The sequence below is a fragment of the Lissotriton vulgaris genome, chromosome 2_2 (genome assembly GCF_964263255.1).
Source record: "Lissotriton vulgaris chromosome 2_2, aLisVul1.2, whole genome shotgun sequence".
Classification (NCBI taxonomy): Eukaryota; Metazoa; Chordata; class Amphibia; order Caudata; family Salamandridae; genus Lissotriton; species Lissotriton vulgaris.
Window position 1 is genome coordinate 328,229,643 of NC_141688.1, and position 21,051 is coordinate 328,250,693.

Sequence of the window (21,051 nt, forward strand, 5' to 3'; positions counted from 1 at the left end):
AAGCAGCAAGCCCGGCTCCATGCAGCAAGCCCCGCCCCATGCAGCAAGCATCGCTCCATGCAGCAAGCACCGCCCCAAGCAGCGAGCACCGCCCCAAGCAGCAAGCACCGCTCCATGCACCAAACGCCGCTCCATGCTGCAAGCACCGCCCCAAGCAGCGAGCACCGCCCCATGCAGCAAGCACCGCGCCAGACAGAAAACATCACCTATGCTGACTTCATGCTCCTATGCACTGTCCAACCATCACTCATCACCCCATGCAGCGCACGCGCCCCTATGAAGAGCGCACCACCACAATCAGCACTGGCGCCTGCAGCACACCATACCTCAGGGTCACTGTGGCTCCGGTGAATGTCTGCGAAGTTGAGGAGGCAGAGGGCTTGGAGCGGCCGGTCTCCATGCTGCAGGGCAATCTTCATGGACTCCTGAAAAAGACATCAGAGGATGGAGACTTAATAGGAGGTTTAACACTGCAGGAAAACATTGGATCTGTGAGTCGCTTGAGCACGCATGACACAACCTCATCATTTCATGCACTGTTCTGCTCTGTTCTGTTCTGTTGCGCTAAGAGGACAGATGGACATTTCTCTGCTCAATGAACCGGCATCGTGAGTGCCTTTTCCAGTGCTTCATGGCTCTGTTGCTGCTCCCAGCAGAGCTCTAGTCTTCGCTGGAAGCTACAGCTTCATCCAAAGTGGAACTCTGGGTGACTACTGTGTCCAACATGAGGCCATGGCACACACACTGCTGTGTCCACAAATAAAAAGTGGGGGTACTGGCCTTTTTCACCCACATCTCACTCAGGGGAGACTGCATAGTAACTCCCTTTGTCAAATCTGTATAATGTACCCTGAAAGGGGCCCATTGTTCCCCCTGAATGTGAGGGGTAAGGATGAGAAGTGTTGCTGTATTTCCCCTTATCCCTCCCCCCATGTGCACCAACCATTCGCAGCCAGGGGTTGGGTGTCTGGTTCTGAATTCAAATCAACCTTAATGGAGCAGGGTCCCAGTTTGTGTTTACTGTCCCTGTGTCCAGCGGAAGATAGAAGAAATATCTGAACAAATGACTGACCAAGGCCATGGCCGCAACTAAACACCTGACCAGGGAGATGGACCGGCTGTACTCTGAGTTCAGTGTCCACCTCCGCCACCGATAAAGTGGATAGATTGGCCCTCCTCTGTGTGCCTGGTCCACCGATCCTCTGCAAGCCTGGTCCACCCATCCTCTGCGTGCCTGGTCCACCCATCCTCTGTGTGCCTGGTCCACCCATCCTCTGCGTGCTGTGTTCACCCATCCTCTGCGTGCTGTGTCCACCAATCCTCTGCGTGCTGTGTCCACCCATCCTCTGCGTGCTGTGTCTACCCTTCCTCTGTGTGCTGCATCCACCCTACCTCTGCGTGTTGTGTCCAGCTCAGGCACTGATTGGGAGATGGTCTGGCCGTCCTCTGCGTGCCGTGTTCAGCTCAGGCACTGATTGGGAGATGGTCTGGCCGTCCTCTGCGTGCTGTGTCCAGCTCAGGCACTGATTGGGAGATGGTCTGGCCGTCCTCTGCGTGCCGTGTCCAGCTCAGGCACTGATTGGGAGATGGTCTGGCCGTCCTCTGCGTGCCGTGTTCAGCTCAGGCACTGATTGGGAGATGGTCTGGCCGTCCTCTGCGTGCCGTGTCCAGCTCAGGCACTGATTGGGAGATGGTCTGGTCGTCCTCTGCGTGTCGTGTCCAGGTCAGGCACTGATTGGGAGTGTTGGACAGGCCTCGTGGAAGGCCCGCTCCCTCCCCGCATGGCGAGGACCGAACCCCTGCTCTCCCTGTATCCCCTACAAGAACCATCCCGGCAACCCGCTGGGGCAACCCACGACCCGTCCACAACGGAGCTCCAGCCCCGAACACCCCAGTACCGGCTGGCCCGGGCCCCCCGTCAGCACCACTGCCCCGGCCCAGCCGCCATCTTTGGACACTACCTGACAAGGCCGCGTGGCCTCGGCTCGACCCCAACCCTGGGCCTGGCCAGGCCCCGACATCGAGGCACCACCATCCACCCAGGGGGTGAAGAGACCACTTGGCGGGTCAATGGGAGAAGGAGTGTCAATGGCTCCCCTCCGCCAGGTGTCGATCGCCCCCGGCCTCCCCGGGCGCTGGCTCCACCCCCCTGCTGGGTGTCTGGACTCCCTCATGCCGGACCTCCCGACCTCCAAGTGCGAGGGTCCGGACATCAAAGGGCGCCAGACCTATAACTGGGGCAGCTCCAGAGCAGGAAGGCAGTTGTATCTTGGAGTCGAGAGACACCGTGAGGAACTCATCCTTGAAGGCCTGCTGGCGCTGCCGCAGCCCTTTCTTGTGAACCATCTCCGAAGCCTGCTGGCGCTGCCGCGGCCCTCTGCAACGTGAACCATCGTCTTGGCCTGCTGGCGCTGCCGCGGCCTTTCTCGTCGTGCACCATCTTCGTAGCCTGCTGGCGCTGCCGCGGCCTTCCTCGTTGTGAACAATCATCCTGGCCTGCTGGCGCTGCCGCGGCCCTCCTCGCAGTGAACCATCATCGTAGCCTGCTGGCGCTGCCGCGGCCCTCCTTGCCTGCTGGCGCTGCCGCGGCCCTCCTTGCTGTGAACCATCGACCGCGGCCCATCTTTGCGGATCCCCAAGCTCGAGGATTGTGAGCTTCCTTCTTGCCGCACCTGTACCGGACCGGTACTAAGACTGACCCGCTACCCCTCTCCCCTACAGAGACTAGAATTGAGAGGACCCTCGTGTCCTGTCCCCACTGTACCGTATCACCTTGCTTCAAGATTCGTATATAAAGTGTGTTGAACTCATACTGGTGTGGTGTCCATCTGTGGGGGGGAAGTTACTTGTCTGTACGATCGCTGGAGACGGCCTTCACCGGAGGCCTCTCCCCTGTGCTCGGCTGACCCTCCGGGTCTCCGTCTAACAGGGAGATGGTCTGGCCGTCCTCTGCGTGCCGTGTTCAGCTCAGGCACTGATTGGGAGATGGTCTGGCCGTCCTCTGCGTGCCGTGTCCAGCTCAGGCACTGATTGGGAGGTGGTCTGGCCGTCCTCTGCTCATGCACTGATTGCTGAGCCAATTTGCTGCAGGAGTATCTCTGACAGACACACAACCCAGTGGGCATTTTGGGATTCGTGCCATCACTATGTACTTATACTGATATATGTTGTGAGCTCATTTCACGCCCTTCTTCTTTCTTTACCTCTATCCTCCTGTTCAGCCTTGTTGTGCATGAAACCTGATGACTGCATAGAATGTTGGGTGCCTGAGGTTGGACAGTTGGTGTCAGCAGGCTGAGCAGTAAGGATATCCAGCTCCTGGTGGGGCGTACTTTATGGCCTAATTACCATCTTGGCTTATCTAAGCTTCCTGTAACAGAACTACAAATAAAGATATACTTGAATCTACATCCTGACTTCCTGAAGATTCTCACTATGTAACAATGGGGCATATTACGGGATACCGGTGCACATGGGCATTCGCTGTACCTGCTTGAAGATGCTACTGGAATTGATTAGATGCATGAATATTTTTAACTGTGATTTTTAATGTGAGTGGCTGTCTAGCCTGACTCTTTATAGACGTGACCTGCATCGGTGAGCCAAGGTCTCCTTCGTCACTCCACAATGTTAATGTTAATGTTATGGAGATTTATATAGCGCACGGCTGCCCCAGCCAAGGGGCGTCCCGGCGCTGCGAGCAGACAAAATGCAGAGAGAAGGTAGCACAGATAAATGACAGATTATTGAAAAAGATGAGTTTTGACGGCCTTTCTAAAGGCTAAGAGGTCTTGAATCCCCCGGATGGCTTCGGGCAGACTGTTCCATAACTTGGCAGCCAGGAAACTGAAGGATCGGCCGCCTACTCTGGCCAGTCTAGTGCGAGGGATGGTCGCAAGATGTTGCCCCTCTGAGCGGAGCGATCTTCTAGGGGTGTACTCAGACAGGAGGGGACTCAGCATGGGGGGAGAGGCGGTTTTAAGGATTTTGAAGGCTAAACATAAAGCCTTGAACTGGATACTTTTGCCCACCGGGAGCCAATGCAATTTTTTCAAGGCTCCAGATACGGAAGAATGGCGAGGGAGACCAACCAGAGCCCTGGCTGCCGCATTCTGGACTCTCTGCAATCTGGTGATTTCAGCCAGATTCGCTCCCAATAGGAGAGAGCTGGCATAGTCCAGTCTAGAAAGGATCGTCGCCTGAACAATGAGCTGGCGGGTGCGGCAGTCAAAGAACTTCAGAATGGGCCTGATGTTACGTAAAATGCCAAAGCACGTGGCAGCCACTTTCTTAGTGTGGATGGTGAACTTTAAAGCCGAGTCCACCCATACTCCCAGATTTTTGACGCAATCCTTTGGCTTGGGGGGTGGGCCTAAGATGTCAGGCCACCAGTTGTCTCCCCAGGACGAGGTGTTTTTCCCCAGGAGCAGAATCTCAGTTTTTCCGGCGTTTAATTGGAGGAAATTCGCCGTCATCCAGTTGGTGATGTCAGTGAGTGTCTGTTTAAAGTGATGGGCTTCCAGACCACTGTTGTTATTCAGAGCCACCACCAACTGGGTATCGTCTGCATAGGATACCAGTGCAAGTCCATTCCTTCTAGCCACCTCCGCCAAAGGGCGAACATAGACATTGAACAGGGTGGGGCTAAGGGAAGAGCCCTGCGGCACTCCCTGTCCAAGGCTTGGTGCACCAGGACTAAACCAGGGACAAGTAGGTTGTGGCCCCCTCTTTAGGAGAACAGACATAATCCAGCACAAGGAAGAGAAGGTGAGATATAAGGAAAAGAAAGGAGTCCACTTAGTGAGCTGGAAGATCTACTTGGCAGATGAGGTGTCCCTGGCACTGGTCAGAAGGTCACCCCGCTCTGCAGCAGCCTCCCTGAGAGGGGGGTGTCCTAGACGAGGCGCCTGCCTGAGTGTAGCCTGGGAGGCTTCTAGGAGCCTTGCGGTGTGGGTTGCTTTCCGCTGCAAGCCTGTCCAACGTGCACTGATTCCTTGTTCCGATGGCAGGGAATGATTCAAGCGTGCGAATTTACGAAAGATCCAGTGTTGGAAAAAGGAAATGCATTTCCTTAAGAAGCATTTATGCATCAAAATAAGGGGATTGAAATCCAAACTCTTGCAGTCAAGGAGCTCTGCTTTCTTTTTGATGGACACCACAATGAGGCAAACATTGTACTGCCCGTTCTCGGCAATCTCTTCATGTAAGCCGCCATGCCTCAGGGCGGGCGAGGGCCTGCAAACAGTTCTGGGCTGCAATGCTGTCCTTTCCCTAAATGAATATACTGGCTATGTTTTAGGCCGGTAAAATCTAGTCTGAAGTTTGGGAAGTTTAAGGAGACTATACCACAAAATAAACACATACCTGGGACTTCGAACCTGATGACGGGGAATGGTTGAAGCATGTGAATCTATGGACAGTTCATAGTTGGAGAATAGAGTCTGGCCAGACTCGAAGCGGCAGCAGGCCAGCCCCGAAGTGGACCGCTTACACACGAGGCATGCACCTACCTCATGTGCAGGGAGGACAACTACGGATGCTGGAGTGCGCACCACCTGCTGGATGGGTTTCAGAAGGGCCTTACTGTAGCCTCATTCATAGTGCACTGGCGAGCCCTTACAACATTAGGAGTCCCTGGAAAGGTCTTTGAATTAAGCAAACATGGAGTTGCCATCCAATGCCTATATGTGGTGTGGCAGCTTCATGGTCTGAAGTGCAAACTTCAGACTCAAGTTTACTGGACCACCTTACATTAGCTCCAGATTATATTACACAAGGTCAGATTCATATTTTTTAGTCGCTGTGAGATTAAGCAATTTGCCCAGAATCACAGGATGTTGAGCCGACGCCAAGACTCGAAACTGGTTCCCCAGATCTAAAGTCAGCAGCTCTGGTCCTTGGGCCACATCTCCTCCCTTGAAAGCCGGCAAGAATTATGCTGGCCCGCCACTCAGGCGTTTGCATTGACATTTCTATCACGGGTGATAAGCCGGGCTCTATAAATATGGTTTGATTTGAATTGACAGTCGGGAGAGTCTTCGATGGCAAATCCAAGTCCACACTGGGCTGTGGTGGAGTTAATGAGACTCACTTTTATTTAATATCATGAGATGCATCTCAGCCGGTCTAACACTTTCAACCAGATGTGATGTGGCGCTCATCTCACACACAGGTCAGTTCCCCAAGCCCCGCGCCAAGAAGATGCCAGTGCAAACCACAAAGCACCGGCAGATCTGCATCAACCAATCAGTACTTGTAAAGCGCACCAGTGTCACCCCTAGGGGCATCTGGGCGCTACAGATGCCGTGTCGCAGTCGAAGAGCCAAGTCTGGAATCTGTTTCTGAAATCTGCCCAGGAGGGTGCGGTTCGGAGGTGGAGGGGCAGGTCGTTCCAGGTCTTGGAGGCGAAGTAGGAGAAGGAGTGGTCTCCACTATGGCTTCAACCACTGCAGGTGTGGGGGGAGGGCGAGGGAGGAGGCGCACTGGTGCATGGAGGTTGGTGAAAGTTCAGCCGGTGATGGGTGTAGAATGGTTCCTTGAGTGGAGGCGCGTGCGTCTGGAATTGGGGAAGTGCTAAGATGCCAGCCACAAAACCCTGTAACTCACAGACCTCGCAGCTTTTCAGACCTCATACCCTATACCTCCCTCTATACCTCACAAACCAACATACCCGATAGAGCAAAGGTTTGAGAGAGTACCCCACTTGTTCCAGGGAACAGGGTACTTGAAACACTATTAAGGTACAGGACTATCCCTGGAAAGGTACGTATCACAGAAAACTGGTCTCCAGCTACCAGTAATTCTATCACATTCACTCAACACATGGTACATCTAGAGTCTCTATGGCTTTATATGAATTCTATCTGTGTGTGAGATACATGTAGCAGAGGGCAGGAGCACCCTCAGGTAATATATATTGATAGGTGTTAATACCTCTGTTCGAATATATGTATTAAGGCGAGTGATTGACAAAAGGCTACATGGAATTGTTGAATGCAACACTGTAGTATGAGGTCAATATAAACATACTAAAATGTATTGACGGATATTTTTCTAACACACAGATAGAACACCGGTCTAATGTACCAGATGACCCCAAGCATATCTATTCTGTCCTGAAGAAGGTGTGACCACATTTGCAAGGTTGAAACACCGAAACGCGTCGACGCAATTCTTCCGCCATAGAATTCATATAAAGCCATAGAGACTCTGATGTACTATACTGTGGGACACTAGAAGTCCTAATGAAATTGCACAAAGGCTATTGAATCTGACAATCTGTAGCGAACAACAGGTGCTCTATATATAGTAGGGCATTTTGTTTGTTTATGTATTTGCAATTTATTGTATGTTTATATCTTTGATGACCTATTCATATGTACTTTTTTCACTGTTTTTCCTTATGTGCTGTATTAATTTAATTGTATTATGCCTTTTTTTTAAAAAAAAATCTCTTTTTATGATTAAATGCTTGTGTATTTTATGTTTTCAGTAGAATCTGATTGATTCCATACTGAAATTTTAACCATACAATTTTAAAATAAACAGATTGTAAACGTTATAATTTAGTCCATGACCAATGATTTGAATAAGAGATTGAATACATGTGTTGAGTGAATGTGATAGAATTACTGGTAGCTGGAGACCAGTTTTCTGTGATATGTACCTTTCCAGGGATAGTCCTGTACGTTGATACCCGATAGAGCCCCATGCTTTACAGACACACGTGCCTTCATGACCTCACGTACCCGCAGACCTTACAAAACATGTCCCACAGGCCCCAAACCTTCCAGCAGCCCACAGAAGCCGTACCTCGCAGCACTCCATGGCGTCCGTCAGGCGGCCCAGCTTCCTGTAGGCCGCAGCCATGTGGTACTGGCTCATGGCGCGATACTTGAGGCTCCAGCCTTTGCCGTAGTCGTTCACCAGCTCGGCTGCCTTGCAGGGGAAGAAGAGAGCCTTCTCGTAATCCTAGGAAGGAAAGACAGACACGTGAGCAGGACCCGCCCCTTTATATGGAGGTTTTACATCCAGAGGCAGAGACAAGGCCTGAATGGCAGAGAGCAGAGTCCTGATAAGGAGTGAGTGCCCATGGAGGGGGGGGGGGTGGACCCTATCAGAAGTCAGCTGTGGAGGCTGCGAGCTGACCCAGGAGAAAGGGGCCGAGTGCAGACTGTTGTAGGAAAAGTAAAAAATGAACACACTGCTGAAAACATGAAGCATGAAAACATCACGCAAGGTCAAGCGCAAGCAGAAGCCACACAGGTGTGCACGGTTCAAACCAGTTGAGGCCCAGCTCCCACACCGACACGAGCTGGGCGTAAAGTTCACCAAAGAATGTAGTGGAAAGGGGTTTTCAGTTAAAGGCCAACCCACGTCTATCAGACTTGAAGGCATTCACGGCATCAGCACACAAGCCGCCCCCCCCCCCCTACACAGCGCACCTTCAAACAGCCTGTGGCCTGGATAGACGATGGGTTCATAAGCAAATTAGCCCAGAGCCACAGGTGCTTGAATAAACAATGGGTGCAGGGAAGTCATTTGGTTCTGAACACACGGAGGTCTTAGGCGAGAGTGGCGGCCAGCACAGGTAAGAGTGGTGGGCACCAACTGGCGATGCGGCGAGAGCATGGTAAGTGATTTTATTTATTTTTACCTATCCCATAGTCTGTCGACTTCCACCCCACCCCGCTGTGTCGCAAGCCCGCCGCACTGCTCTTACCTGTGCCGCTGCCACTGTTAGGCGTACAATGCTAGAAGCACACACTTTACTTAAATTGCATTAACCATGAAAACGTACACACATTCACAAGCAGAAGAATGCTCGTTTGTCCGGCATTGTTGGGAGTGCGATAAAGAATGTGTAATGGATGAAGTCAGAACTCCGGGATATGAGGTCACGTCGTCAAGTGTCTGTTTCGATCTTAAATCTGTGACTTGCACGTCAACTATTATTTACTGTGTGTAATAAACCATCGTGATGTTATGTCTAAAAAGGCTGCCTGCGAGCAGGAGTTTGAGAAAGCCCCAGAAGGCCTGAGTAGGACTGAGGTGCAGTCCGTTGTGTTTTTCTCCCTGTTGCGACAGTTAGTAAATACTGTCTGTGCATTGCCAAGAAGAGTCTGTGGGGCAGATTTACAAGCCCTGTGTGCCACTTTTGCGCCGCCGTTGCGTCACTTTTGTGATGCAACAGCGGCATAAAGCTAGCGCCATGGTGCGGAGGATTTACAATGTGACGCATCTAGGGAGATGCGTCACAATGTAAAGCCCTGCGCCACATGTAACCTGCGTCAGGTTGCAAGTAGACGTACCGGCGCAACGTGGGCGTTCCGGCGCAGGAACGCCTCGGAAAAGTGCCTGACTTCCCTCAGTCACTTTTCCGACCCCAGTGCGTCGAAACCTTGCGCCTGCTTGAAGCAGGCGTACGGTGTGACGCACCATGTGGAAGATAGGCCGGGATGGCACAGTGCTGGAGTGCGTCGCACCCGCGACACAACTCCAGCACTGCGCCAACCTTACGTCTGCAGTGGCGCATCGGTAGTGGCGCAACGATGGCATTGCATGTCGCACATTTCTTGGTGCATTCCTGCTGTTTTGCAGGGATGCGCCAGGAAACGTAAATCTGCCCCTGTGTGTTTATTTCGGTTTTGGGAGTTTTGTGACCCCACAACAAGACTCATCGTATGACGTTACTCATGGAGGTGAGGTAGACCCTATCAGAAGTCACCTGTGGAGGCCGCGAGCTGACCCGGTCAGAAGAGGAGCCATGAGCAGACACATCATAAGCATTTACCCATGCAGGTGGGGTGGGCCCTATGGAGAAATTACCTGTGGAGCCAGCGAGCTGACTTGGTAAAAAGGGGCCAAGAGCAGACTCCATCAGGAGAAGGCACCCATGTAGGTGGGGTGGACCCAATCAGAAGTCACCTGTGAAGGCATGCCTACCCACAGAGCGGGTCACACCCTTGACCCCATCTTCGCGGGAGGAACAAACATCCACTTCAGCCACCCCTCCCAGCCCCTCTGGATGGACCACCACTGCGTCCACTTTACCTTCAACACCACCACCGCACCCAAACCCGCCCTGCACCCGCCACGACGGAACTGGAGCATGGTCACAGAAGACCACCTCAGCACCACCCTCCATCAATCCCACCCCCATTACCACGAACGACATCAACTCGGCAGCCAGTGAATTTCGCCGCTGGGTCTCCTGCTGCATCGACGAGTTTGAGCCGACCATCTCATCCTGGGATACCTCCACTATGAAGAAACTCACTCAGAAACCCTTATGGACCCCTGCCCACCTCACATATTTCACAGGGCCGCCTCTGTCATCGCACCCGAACTTGGCTGCATCATCAACGCCTCCCTCGGAGCAGGCATATGCCCAGATGACTGGAATCGGGCAGAGGTAAAACCCCTCCTCAAGAAACCTAATGCCGACTCAACGGACCTGAAAAACTACCGGCCCATCTCTCTCCTCCCGTTTGCAGCCTTCATCAAAGAGAACTCCATCCTGGATGCCTCGCAGTCTGGATTCCGCAGCAACCACAGCACGGAGACCACCCTCCTCGCCGCCACTGATGACATCCGCATGCTACAACACCGTTTTACACTGCACGCTTGTAGTCAGACTTCACGACGCAGGAATACAAGGAGCACCCCTCAGCTGGATCCAATTCTTCCTCTCCGGCAGAACTCAGAGGTTCGACTCCCTCCCTTCCGCTCCAAACCCATGGAAATCAACTGCGGAGTACCCCAAGGATCATTGCTTAGCCCCTCACTCTTCAACATCTACATGGCTCCCCTCGCCACCATCGTTAGACAGCATGGGCTCAGCATCGTATCCTACGCCGACAACACCCAGCTCATCCTCTCACTCACGAAGAACCCCGAAGGCACCACTTTCTGTTTCCAGGAAGGAATGGAGAAAGTGTCAGCCTGGATGAAGGGCAGCTGCCTAAAGCTAAACTCGGAGAAGACGGAAGTCCTCATCCTCGGACCCTGCGCCCTCGGAGCCCACTAACCCCCACAGACCACGCTTGGAACCTCAGCATCATCCTAGACTCCACCCTCTCCATGAACCGCCAGATCAACGCCGTCACCTTCACTAGTTTCAACTGCCTTTGCATCCTCCGTAAGACCTTCAAATGGATCCTCCTGACTACAGAAGGACCGTCACCCATGCACTCATAACCAGCAGACTGGATTAGGGCAACGCCCTCTATGCCGGAATCAACAAAACTCTTCTACGCAAACTCCAAACCATCCAGAACGCCGGAGCCAGACTTGTCCTAGGGACACCGCACCACAAGCACATGACCCAACACCTATGAGGCCTCCAATGGCTCCCCATGGAGAAGAGGATCACATTCAAACTCCTCACCCACACCTACAAATCCCTCAACAATGCCGGACCGAAATACCTGAACAACAGAGTATCCTTCCATGTACCCAAAAGGAGCCTCTGCTCCGCCGACCTCGCCCTGGCAGAGGTCCCTCACATCCACAGACACAGAGCCGGTGTGAGAGCTTTCTCCTACATCGCAGCCAAAACCTGGAACGAGCTCCCTGTGAATATCAGATGCTCTCCGAACCTGCACACTTTCAGGATAGACCTCAAGACCTGGCTCTTCGATTGATCCGGAGCCGCTCCCCCGTGCCTTGAGACCCTCACGTGTGAGTAGAGCGCTTTATAAACTTCTGATTGATTGTTTGATTGATTGAAAGCAACAGGCTTACCCAGTAGAAGGAGGCAGAGAGTAGACACCTCCGGACAAAGGCACCCATGAAGATGGGGTGGACCCCATCAGAAGTCACTGGTGGAAGCAGCAGCCCACCGGGTAGAAAGGTGCAGAGAGCGGACTCTATCAGGAGAAGGCACCACTGGTAGTGGGGAGGACCCTAGATTAAGTCATCTGTGAAGGCAACAAGTTTACCCAGTAGAAGCCTTCTCCAGAGCCATTTTACAAATCAGTAGCCCCACACTGAGCAGAGCCATATCACATCCCAGTGACTCCACAATGGCACTCACCAGAGCCATATCACAACTCAGTGACCCCCCCTAAAGTGACACTCATCAGAACCATATCACATTTCAGTGAGCCCACACCACCGTTGGCCAAAGCTATATTACTCATCAATGTGACTAAACGTCCACTCACTACAGCTATATCAGGCCTTAGACACCCGTCATTGACATTGAGCCGTTGACCAGAGTCATATTACACCTCAGTGAATCCTGCACAGATACCCAATAGAACCACATCACATCTCAGTGACCCCACACTAACACTGAACAGACACATATCATACATTGGTGACTCACAAAAATCCTAACTAGACTTCATACCTCAACCTCCTCAGAACACACAGATTAGAGTAATATTACACTTCAGTGACCCCAACACTAACACAGACCAGAAGCATTTTACAGCTCAGTGACTGGGCAATAGCAATCATCAGAGCCACAGCACACCTCAATGACTGGGCAATAACAATCATCAGAGCCACAGCACACCTCAGTGACTGGGCAATAACAATCATCAGAGCCACAGCACACCTCAGTGACTGGGCAATAACAATCATCAGAGCCACAGCACACCTCAGTGACTGGGCAATAACAATCATCAGAGCCACAGCACACCTCAGTGACTGGGCAATAACAATCATCAGAGCCACAGCACACCTCAGTGACTGGGCAATAACAATCATCAGAGCCACAGCACACCTCAGTGTGTGTTTTGAAATCCTGTAAGCGGTCCGTAAACACAGACTTTGTACTAATAGCTGGAAGTAAAAGACGCGCAGTTACTTGCAGCCTTGCTTCTCATAAGCAAGGACTATAAGTACAAAGTGTGTGTTTACGCACCGCTTGCAGATTTTCAAAACACATAAATAAAAGGCATTGTCATTTACAATGCCAATAGCTTAAACTCTTGCAAAGGCGAGACCTATTGCATTGCAAATGCTTGTTAATATGGGCTGCCGGTGTCTCCAAAAGAGTGATGCATCGGCGGCACAATGGGCTCGTAAATGTCGCCCCAAATCTTTTGGATATTATCAGTCATTACCTGTGGCTCCATGTAGGAGAGTAGGGTCTGCTATCCTATGGTCACCCCATTTTTTGCTTTTTGCTTCACTGGTTTTTGACTTACTGAGGCTGTGGGCCTGCTAATCAGACCCCCAGCCTGCTGTTCTCTCTCTAAATTCATAATACATGTGCTATAGGTACATACCACAATTGGAAATGGACTCCTTGTCAGCCCCTGTATCATGCACTATAGGTGCTCAGGGCATAGGTGCCACCAAGGCCTACCAGGGGCTGCAGCATATCTTTTGCCACCCCTGGCTGGTTCTTAAATTGACACAACTGGCTGATCACTCAGCTGGGGCAAGTTGGTGTAATCACCCCTTGCTTAGATATAGTATACCTATATCTAAACCTATATCTGGACACATATAAACCTGTGAGCCACTCCTATGGAAGGCCTCATCAATCCTGAAGGCAGAGTGCGTGGTTTAATGTGAGATGGAGCTCTGGCATGAGCTGAGCCTGTCTGCAGCTGTCGGGAACAACTCCCTAAGCTGATCCGGGATAATGCCATACCATATACTATTAAGTGCCTTATAATCCTCGCGGTTATATAGCAACTTTGGTTTGGCTTTATCAAAACATGTCGTGTAAGGTGTCATACGAATTGGAATACTAACCCCTCGCCAGTTCTGGCGACGGGGTTAGCATTCCATCCCTCTAGAGGGAGAAGACATGTTACTTTACTTAAACGCGGTTGATTTTAAAAGAGCCTCAGATCCACAAAATGGATGCCTCTGCCACAGACAAGGGTCTGGCCTCCTGCTGCTGACCGAAACTCAGCAGATGGTGGCCTGGACAAAGGGTTTCCTGTCGCAGGGCGGTGTCACACCACCCCAGACAGGAGATAGTGGATTGTAGCAGGGAGGTTTCAAAGAAACCAGACACTGCCTGGGGAGCACAAGGCTGCCCCTTGCATAATCCGGCCAAACCGGTTCTGGGGCACACCAGCCCCTGACCCAGCGCGGCCAGGATCAAAGGAAAGGGGTGTATCCACCCCCTTCCTGGGTCCCACCCATAGGAGGGGACCTAGCAGGATGTCCAGCCCACCAGATTCGAATAAGAGTGGGAGCAGTGCCAATGCAATTCAGATTATCCTGAAGAAACATAAGAAACAAAACTCTGGACCCTTCGACATCCTACTCAACGTAGAAGACTGAAGAATCTCCCTTGTGGTCAAGGAGTGACCACCCTGTGCAAACAGGCACCATCCAGCACCTCGACCCTTGCTTTGTTGCAGTTCCCGCTGAAACTCGAGCGACAGAGATCAATAAGATCAAGCTTGCCTGCCTTTCTCCAGCCCGATCCACAGTCCCTGCAGAGCTGAGACCCGTGGAGGCAACCGGAAGCGTGGGGCACGCCATCTTGAAAAGGCCACGAGACGCTGACTGTGCAGCCCACGAGTGATCCTCGAAGCTGTGCACCGGGGTTTGATAAGCCCCAACCCTGATCTACTCTTGCACCGAAGCTCACCCCTCCACACTCGACGAGTGCTGCATGGGGCCCTTCTGCTTGCGTTGGCTTGACGCGTTGGCCCTGTCACTTGCCAGCTGGCTTGTGGCCCCTGTGCCGACGAAAACCTTAAACCGACTTGCTTTTCTGGTTGCTCCAGATCTGCACCAGCTCCTGTGAAAAGGAGCACCCGCTCTGACCCTCCTGGTCTGAGTGAGAAGCAATCTCCCGGTTCCGCGTGGATTGCTTTTGCCAAGTGTTGTTTGCTCCATCTTGAAGCCGACGGCACTGACGGCGAGAGCCTGCGTGGGACAGATCGTGACCTGCTCCTGGACGTCGCAGATGCCCCAGAGCCCACGTGACAGCGGAGAGAAGCTCCTCGACAACCATCTGATTGCGCCTGACATTGCCTGGTTCCGTCCTGGTTCCACCCTGGTCACTGCTGAGTGACCCAGACTCTGACCCCTCTGCTTTCAGATACTTTTCGACTTCGATCCACCCTTGGATCACACCGGACACTTCTGCTTCCCATCGCCTGCAGCATCTTCAGCTCCAAGCACCAAGACCCTGCGTGTCAAAACCCGACGCCACTTCGACCCTATGCACCCGCTTCCTGTGGGTGAGGTAACATTGCAACGCCGGTGTTCCTACACTGGTACACACCTCTAGGGTCTGTGTCTTAAGTTTTGTTCCTCTAGGTTCAGCGGAAGTATCTTTTAACTCACTTTGTGTAACTTTTACGCACCATTGACATTACATTGGTGTAAGCCGCACTTTACGTGCTGCACCCGAGTCCTGCGGGCTTCTCCCGACTTCAGCATTGCTAGTCCAGACTGCTCCCAGCGATTCCCTAGGCCCTAGGCCTAACCACTGTTCGATTGGTATCTCTTATACCACTTTTTTAGTATATGGTCTGAGTGGCCACCCGCCCTCATCCATAATTGTGCAACTTTTATCCATCATTTCAGGCTTCACAACACACATATCTGTTTGAGTTTGGGCTGTGGCCATCACAGCCCCACCAACCTTTTCAGGAGGAGACTCAGTTTGGGTTTCTGCTGTTATCATAACAGCTTTGCTATTCTGGTTTGGAAGAGCTTCTGGTAAAGATGGGGCAGAGAGCTGCTCAGCCCTACCAACCTTTTCAGGAAGGACATCTTGAATGGGGGCTATAGCCAGTACAGCCCCACTAACCTTTCCATTGGAATTTACCATTCTAGAATGGATTTCCTGTTCAACCTCAGCCCAGGCTGAGATTTCCAAATCATTACCCAGTAGACAGTCTACAGGCAAGTTTGGTGACACTGCCACTCTCTTTGGGCCAATGACACCTCCCCAGCTGAGACTTACTACTGCCATGGGATGATTTGTTTGGATGCCATCAATGTTTGTTACCTGGTATGTGGCACCTGGTAAAAGTTGCTTAGAGGGGACTATACAGTCAGCCACCATGGTGATGCTAGCCCCTGTGTCTCTAAAAGCTTCAACTTTCAAACCATTGATGATGGGTTCTTGTCTATATTTGCTCAAGGTATTTGGGCAAACAGAGAAGTTGGCAAACCCCATGCCAGTCTCATAGACAAGATCATTTGGGGATGGAGACCTGGATAGGCCAGGGTCCCCTTGGGCTCCAAAAGTAAACCCACCCAGATTCCTGGGTGCGCTCCCACTTCCTGGGGGATTACTGCTGACAGTAACAGGAGGTGTTGGAGCTGGCTTTGGAGGTATGTTTTCTTTATTGCCATTCTTGGGACAACAGCTGTCTGTTTTGTAATGCCCAACCTGTTTACAGGCATGGCAATAAGGCTTTTTCTCTGTTGAAGAAGTGTCTTGGGACCCACCCCCCTTCTTGGAGTTTTGGGGCCCTGGGGAAGTGTTTTCTTTACTTTTATCCCCACCCTTATCTTGAGGCTTGGTAGACTCCTTCTTCTGGTTATTGTCCTGATTCTTAGGCCTAATCCTGGTTCTGACCCACTTATCTGCCCTCTTTCCCAATTCTTGGGGAGAGGTCAAATCTGAGTCCACCAGGTGCTGGTGTAAGAGCTGGTTCTGACAATTACTAAGGATCTGCTCCCTCATAATCAAATTATACAATCCTGTGAAGTCATGTACTTTGCTGCCATTTAGCCAACCCTCCAGAGCCTTAGTTGCACAATCAACAAAATCAGTCCAGTCCTGAGTCTGTGTCTTCTGGGTATCTCTGAACTTTAACCTGTACTGTTCAGTGGTTAAGCCAAACCCATCTATCAGAACACTCTTCAGGACTTTGTAATTGCTGGCATCCTCATGTCTGACAGTGAGGAGCCTATCCCTCCCTTTCTCTGAAAAGGAGTACCATAAGATTGCAGCCCACTGTTCCTCAGGAACCTGCTGTACCATGCAGGCTCTCTCCAGAGCAGTCATCCATTTGTGGATGTCATCCCCTTCCTGATAGGGGGGCACAATCTTTGTCAGGTTTCTACTATCATAGGACCTGGGTTTCTCTTTAGGAACTTTGCTGCCACCAGTGGCATCTAAGCCACACAATTTTCTTTCTCTTGCTAAAGCAAGTTTAGCTTGAGCCAAGGCTACCTCTTCCCTTTCTATTTGGAGTTGGACAGCCCTCATCCTGGCCCTATGCTCTTTTCTCTGGGAGGAAGTCATTCCTCTTTGAGATTCTCTTGAGGCACTAGAAAGATGAGAATCCCCTGACAGAGATCTCACCCTCCTGTTGCCTGGGAGAATTTGGTTATGAGATCTGGAGTGGTGCTGGCCCTCTCCATTCTCATGTAGGTCCAGGTTGGCCTGGTTAAGCCTGGCAACCTGTACCTGGTTTCCCCTCTGATCCTGATCTTCAGGCTCTTCTACATCAGAGCCTTCCTCTTCCTCTTCCTCCTCCTCTTCTTCTTCTGGAAGATTCTCATTCTCAGGGGAGTGTATCCCTTCACCTGATTCTAAGGGAGCCTGACTCACCTTATCTAGGTCATCCTTTTCTAGGAGAGCTACTAGGGAAGGAATGGTAGGGCCTCTGCCCTTTTTTAGCCCCCTGGCTGTGCACAAGGCACTCAGGTCTTTGTGGCTAAGGTTGTCATATCTGGATGTTGTCCCTATAGGATCAACTATTACAGGAGCAGAGCCTGAGGCTCTACCTGTATCAGACATGACTGCTAGTGAGGTGTAAGTGATGCACTTACCTACACTAAGTGGTTTCCTACTGTACCTTGCTAGTGAGTTGTAGTCAGGGTGTGCTAATCCCTTTAATCTACAACTACTAAGTTCAGTAGAACTTAATATGCTAAGCTTTTGATTTATATGTACCTAGAGGTACTTGATGTGATCTTTCAATTTGATAAAGATTGCAATGGTAAAACAAACAGCAAGCTCAAATCCGCACCGCTGCACACCAATGTGAGAAGTTGGCCTGATATGTAGTGTTTCCAATTCTGGAACCACTGGGTATCAGTCCAAACAAACCCCAAAGATGTCTGGTTGTAAGTCAACCTTGTTAGACAAGCTATCCTAGTGGTAGCATGGACTAAGCAGCCTTAAAGGCTTAACTTAAGAGGTCGTGTTAAGCGAGCTGTTTTACCACATACAATCCTGTAATCAAATGAAAGGACACCACACAAGTATATATTATAAAAATATATGTATTTATTTCTAAATTACTCCCCAGTACTCTTTATGAGGAAAGGGGCACAAGCGTTAAATCAAAAAGCACTGTTACACATATAAAGTTGCACAATTATGGATGAGGGCGGGTGGCCACTCAGACCATATACTAAAAAAATGGTATAAGTAACACTTATCGAACAATGGTTAGGCCTAGGGCCTAGAGATTCGCTGGGAGCAGTCAGGACTAGCAATGATGAAGTCGGGAGTAGCCCACAGGAGACGGGTGCAGCACGGAAAGTGCGGCGCGCACCAATGCACTGTCAATGGTGCGTAAAAGTCAGTTAAAGTGAATTAAAAGATACTTCCGCTGAACCTAGGAACACAAAACTTTAGACACAGACCCTAGAGGTGTGTACCAGTGTATAGACACCGGCGTCGCAATGTTACCTCACCCACAGGCCGTGGGTGCACAGGGTCGAAGTGGCGTCGGGTTCTGTCACGCAGGTTCTAGGTGCTTGAAGCTGTTGCAGCGGCAGGCGCTGTGAAGCAGAAGTGTCCGGTGCGATCCAAGGGTGGATCGAAGTAGAAAAGTACCTGAAAGCAGAGGGGACAGAGTCTGGGTCACTCAGCAGTGACCAGGGTGGAACCAGGACGGGACCAGGCAATGTCGGGCGCAATCAGGCGGTTGTCGATAGGCTTCTCTCCGCTGTCACGTGGGCTCTGGGGCATCTGCGACGTCCAGGAGCAGGTCACGATCTGTCCCACGTAGGCTCTCGCCGTCAGCACCGTCGGCTTCAAGATTGCAGCAAACAGCACTTGGCAAAAGCAATCCACGCGGAACCGGGAGATTGCTTATCACTCGGACCAGGAGGGTCAGAGTAGGGGCTCCTTTTCACAGGAGCTGGTGCAGATCTGGAGCAACCAGAAAAGCGAGTCGTATTTCAAGTTTCGTCGGCACAGGGGCCACAAGCCAGCTGGCAAGGGACCGGGCCAACGCGTCGAGACCACACAAGCAGAAGGGCCCCACGCAGCACTCGTCGAGTGTGGAGGGGTGAGCTTTGGTGCAAGTGGAGCTCGGGGCTGGGGCTTCTCAAACCCCGGTGCACAGCTTCGAGGATCACTCGTGGGCTGCACGGTCAGCGTCTCGTGGCCTTTTCAAGATGGCGTGCCCCACGCTTCCGGTCGCCTCCACGGGTCTCAGCTCTGCAGGGACTGTGGATCGGGCAGGTAGAAGGCAGGCAAGCTTGATCTCGTCGATCTCTGTCGCTCGAGTTCCGGCGGGAACTGCAACAAAGCAAGGGTCGAGGGCTGGATGGTGCCTGTTTGCACAGGGTGGTCACTCCTTGACCACAAGGGAGATTCTTCAGTCTTCTCACGTCGTGTAGAAAGTCGAAGGGTCCAGAATTCGTTTCTTATGTTTCTTCAGGATGATCTGAGTTCCATTGGGACTGCTCCCCCTCTTATTCGAATCTCGGGGGTTGGACATCCTGCTAGGTCCCCTCCTATGGGTGGGACCCAGGAAGGGGGTGGTTACACCCCTCTCCTTTGATCCTGGCCGCGCTGGGACAGGGGCTGGGAGGCCCCAGAACCGGTTTGGCCGGATTATGCAAGGGGCAGCCTTGTGCTCCCCATGCAGTGTCTGGTTTCTTTGAAACCTCCCTACTCCAATCCACTATCTCCTGTCTGGGGTGGTTTGACACCGCCCTGTGACAGGAAACTCTTTGTCCAGGCCTCCTCTGCCGGGTTTCGGTCAGCAGCAGGAGGTCAGACCCGTGTCTGTGGCAGGGGCATCCATTTTGTGGATCTGAGGCTCATTTTAAATCAACCGCGTTTCAGTAAAGTAACATGTCTTCTCCCTCTAGAAGGGTGGAATGCTACCCCCGTCGCCAGAACTGGCGAGGGGGTAGTATTCCAATTCGTATGACACCTTACACGACATGTTTTGATAAAGCCAAACCAAAGTTGCTATATAACCGCGAGGATTATAAGGCGCTTAAGAGTATATGGTATGGCATTATCCCGGATCAGCTTAGGGAGTTGTTCCCGACAGCTGCAGACAGGCTCAGCTCATGCCAGAGCACCATCTCACATAAAACCACGCACTCTGCCTCCAGGATTGATGAGGCCTTCCATAGGAGTGGCTTACAGGCTATATATGTGTCCAGATATAGGTTTAGATATAGGTATACTATATCTAAGCAAGGGGTGATTACACCCACTTGCCCCAGCTGAGTGATCAGCCAGTTGTGTCAATTTAGATAGCCAGCCAGGGGTGGCAAAAGATATGCTGCAGCCCCTGGTAGGCCTTGGATGCACCTATGCCCTGGGCACCTATAGTGCTCTGTACAGGGGCTGATAAGGTGACCCAAGCCAATCTAGTTATGCACCTAGGGTACATGGAATCCGTTTTACAGAGAGAGCAGATAGCCTGGGGCCCTGATTAGCAGGGAACCAGGCCAACTAAGTCGAAAACCAGCTAAACACAGGGCAAAAAATCTGGGGTAACCATAGTCAGGTAGCCACCTTCCTACATAACCCCCCCCCCAAACGAAAGGAGATAAGGCTATCCTTGGCCAGGTAAGCCTATATTGCCTGAGTGGCCATATAAGGAAGTACCTGCACTAGCATGGGTACCCCCTGTCTCATGGTCCACTAAGCAGTCCCTCACCCTAGGGGTATTAGAGGGTCTCCACCATAGGGAATCACTACCTTGGGTGTGTTTATGCAAAGTTAAAGGCTGGTTTGGATATGGAGTATTGGAGTGAGGCTCCACTATTTTTGGGCTCAACTTCCTCCAATTATCTTCCACCATATGTGCCTTTCTTTCTTCAACTGAGTTGCACTGAGCTCTCAGGGTCAACCTCTGGCTACCTAAGGCTGGAGGCTGGGTCCCTCTGTTTGGCTTGCTG

The 21,051-nt window shown here is 51.6% G+C and overlaps 1 protein-coding gene across 1 annotated transcript in view; it reads right to left on the reverse strand.

Moving 5' to 3' along the window:
• RAPSN (receptor associated protein of the synapse) overlaps positions 1-21,051 on the reverse strand; it is a 139,095-nt gene that overhangs the window by 39,974 nt on the left and 78,070 nt on the right. The window contains exons 3-4 of the mRNA XM_086959730.1: positions 7,813-7,971; positions 327-425 (exon numbers count right to left, since the gene is read on the reverse strand). Coding sequence (XP_086815856.1) covers positions 327-425; positions 7,813-7,971 — 258 coding nt within the window. The remainder of the gene's footprint in view (positions 1-326; positions 426-7,812; positions 7,972-21,051) is intronic.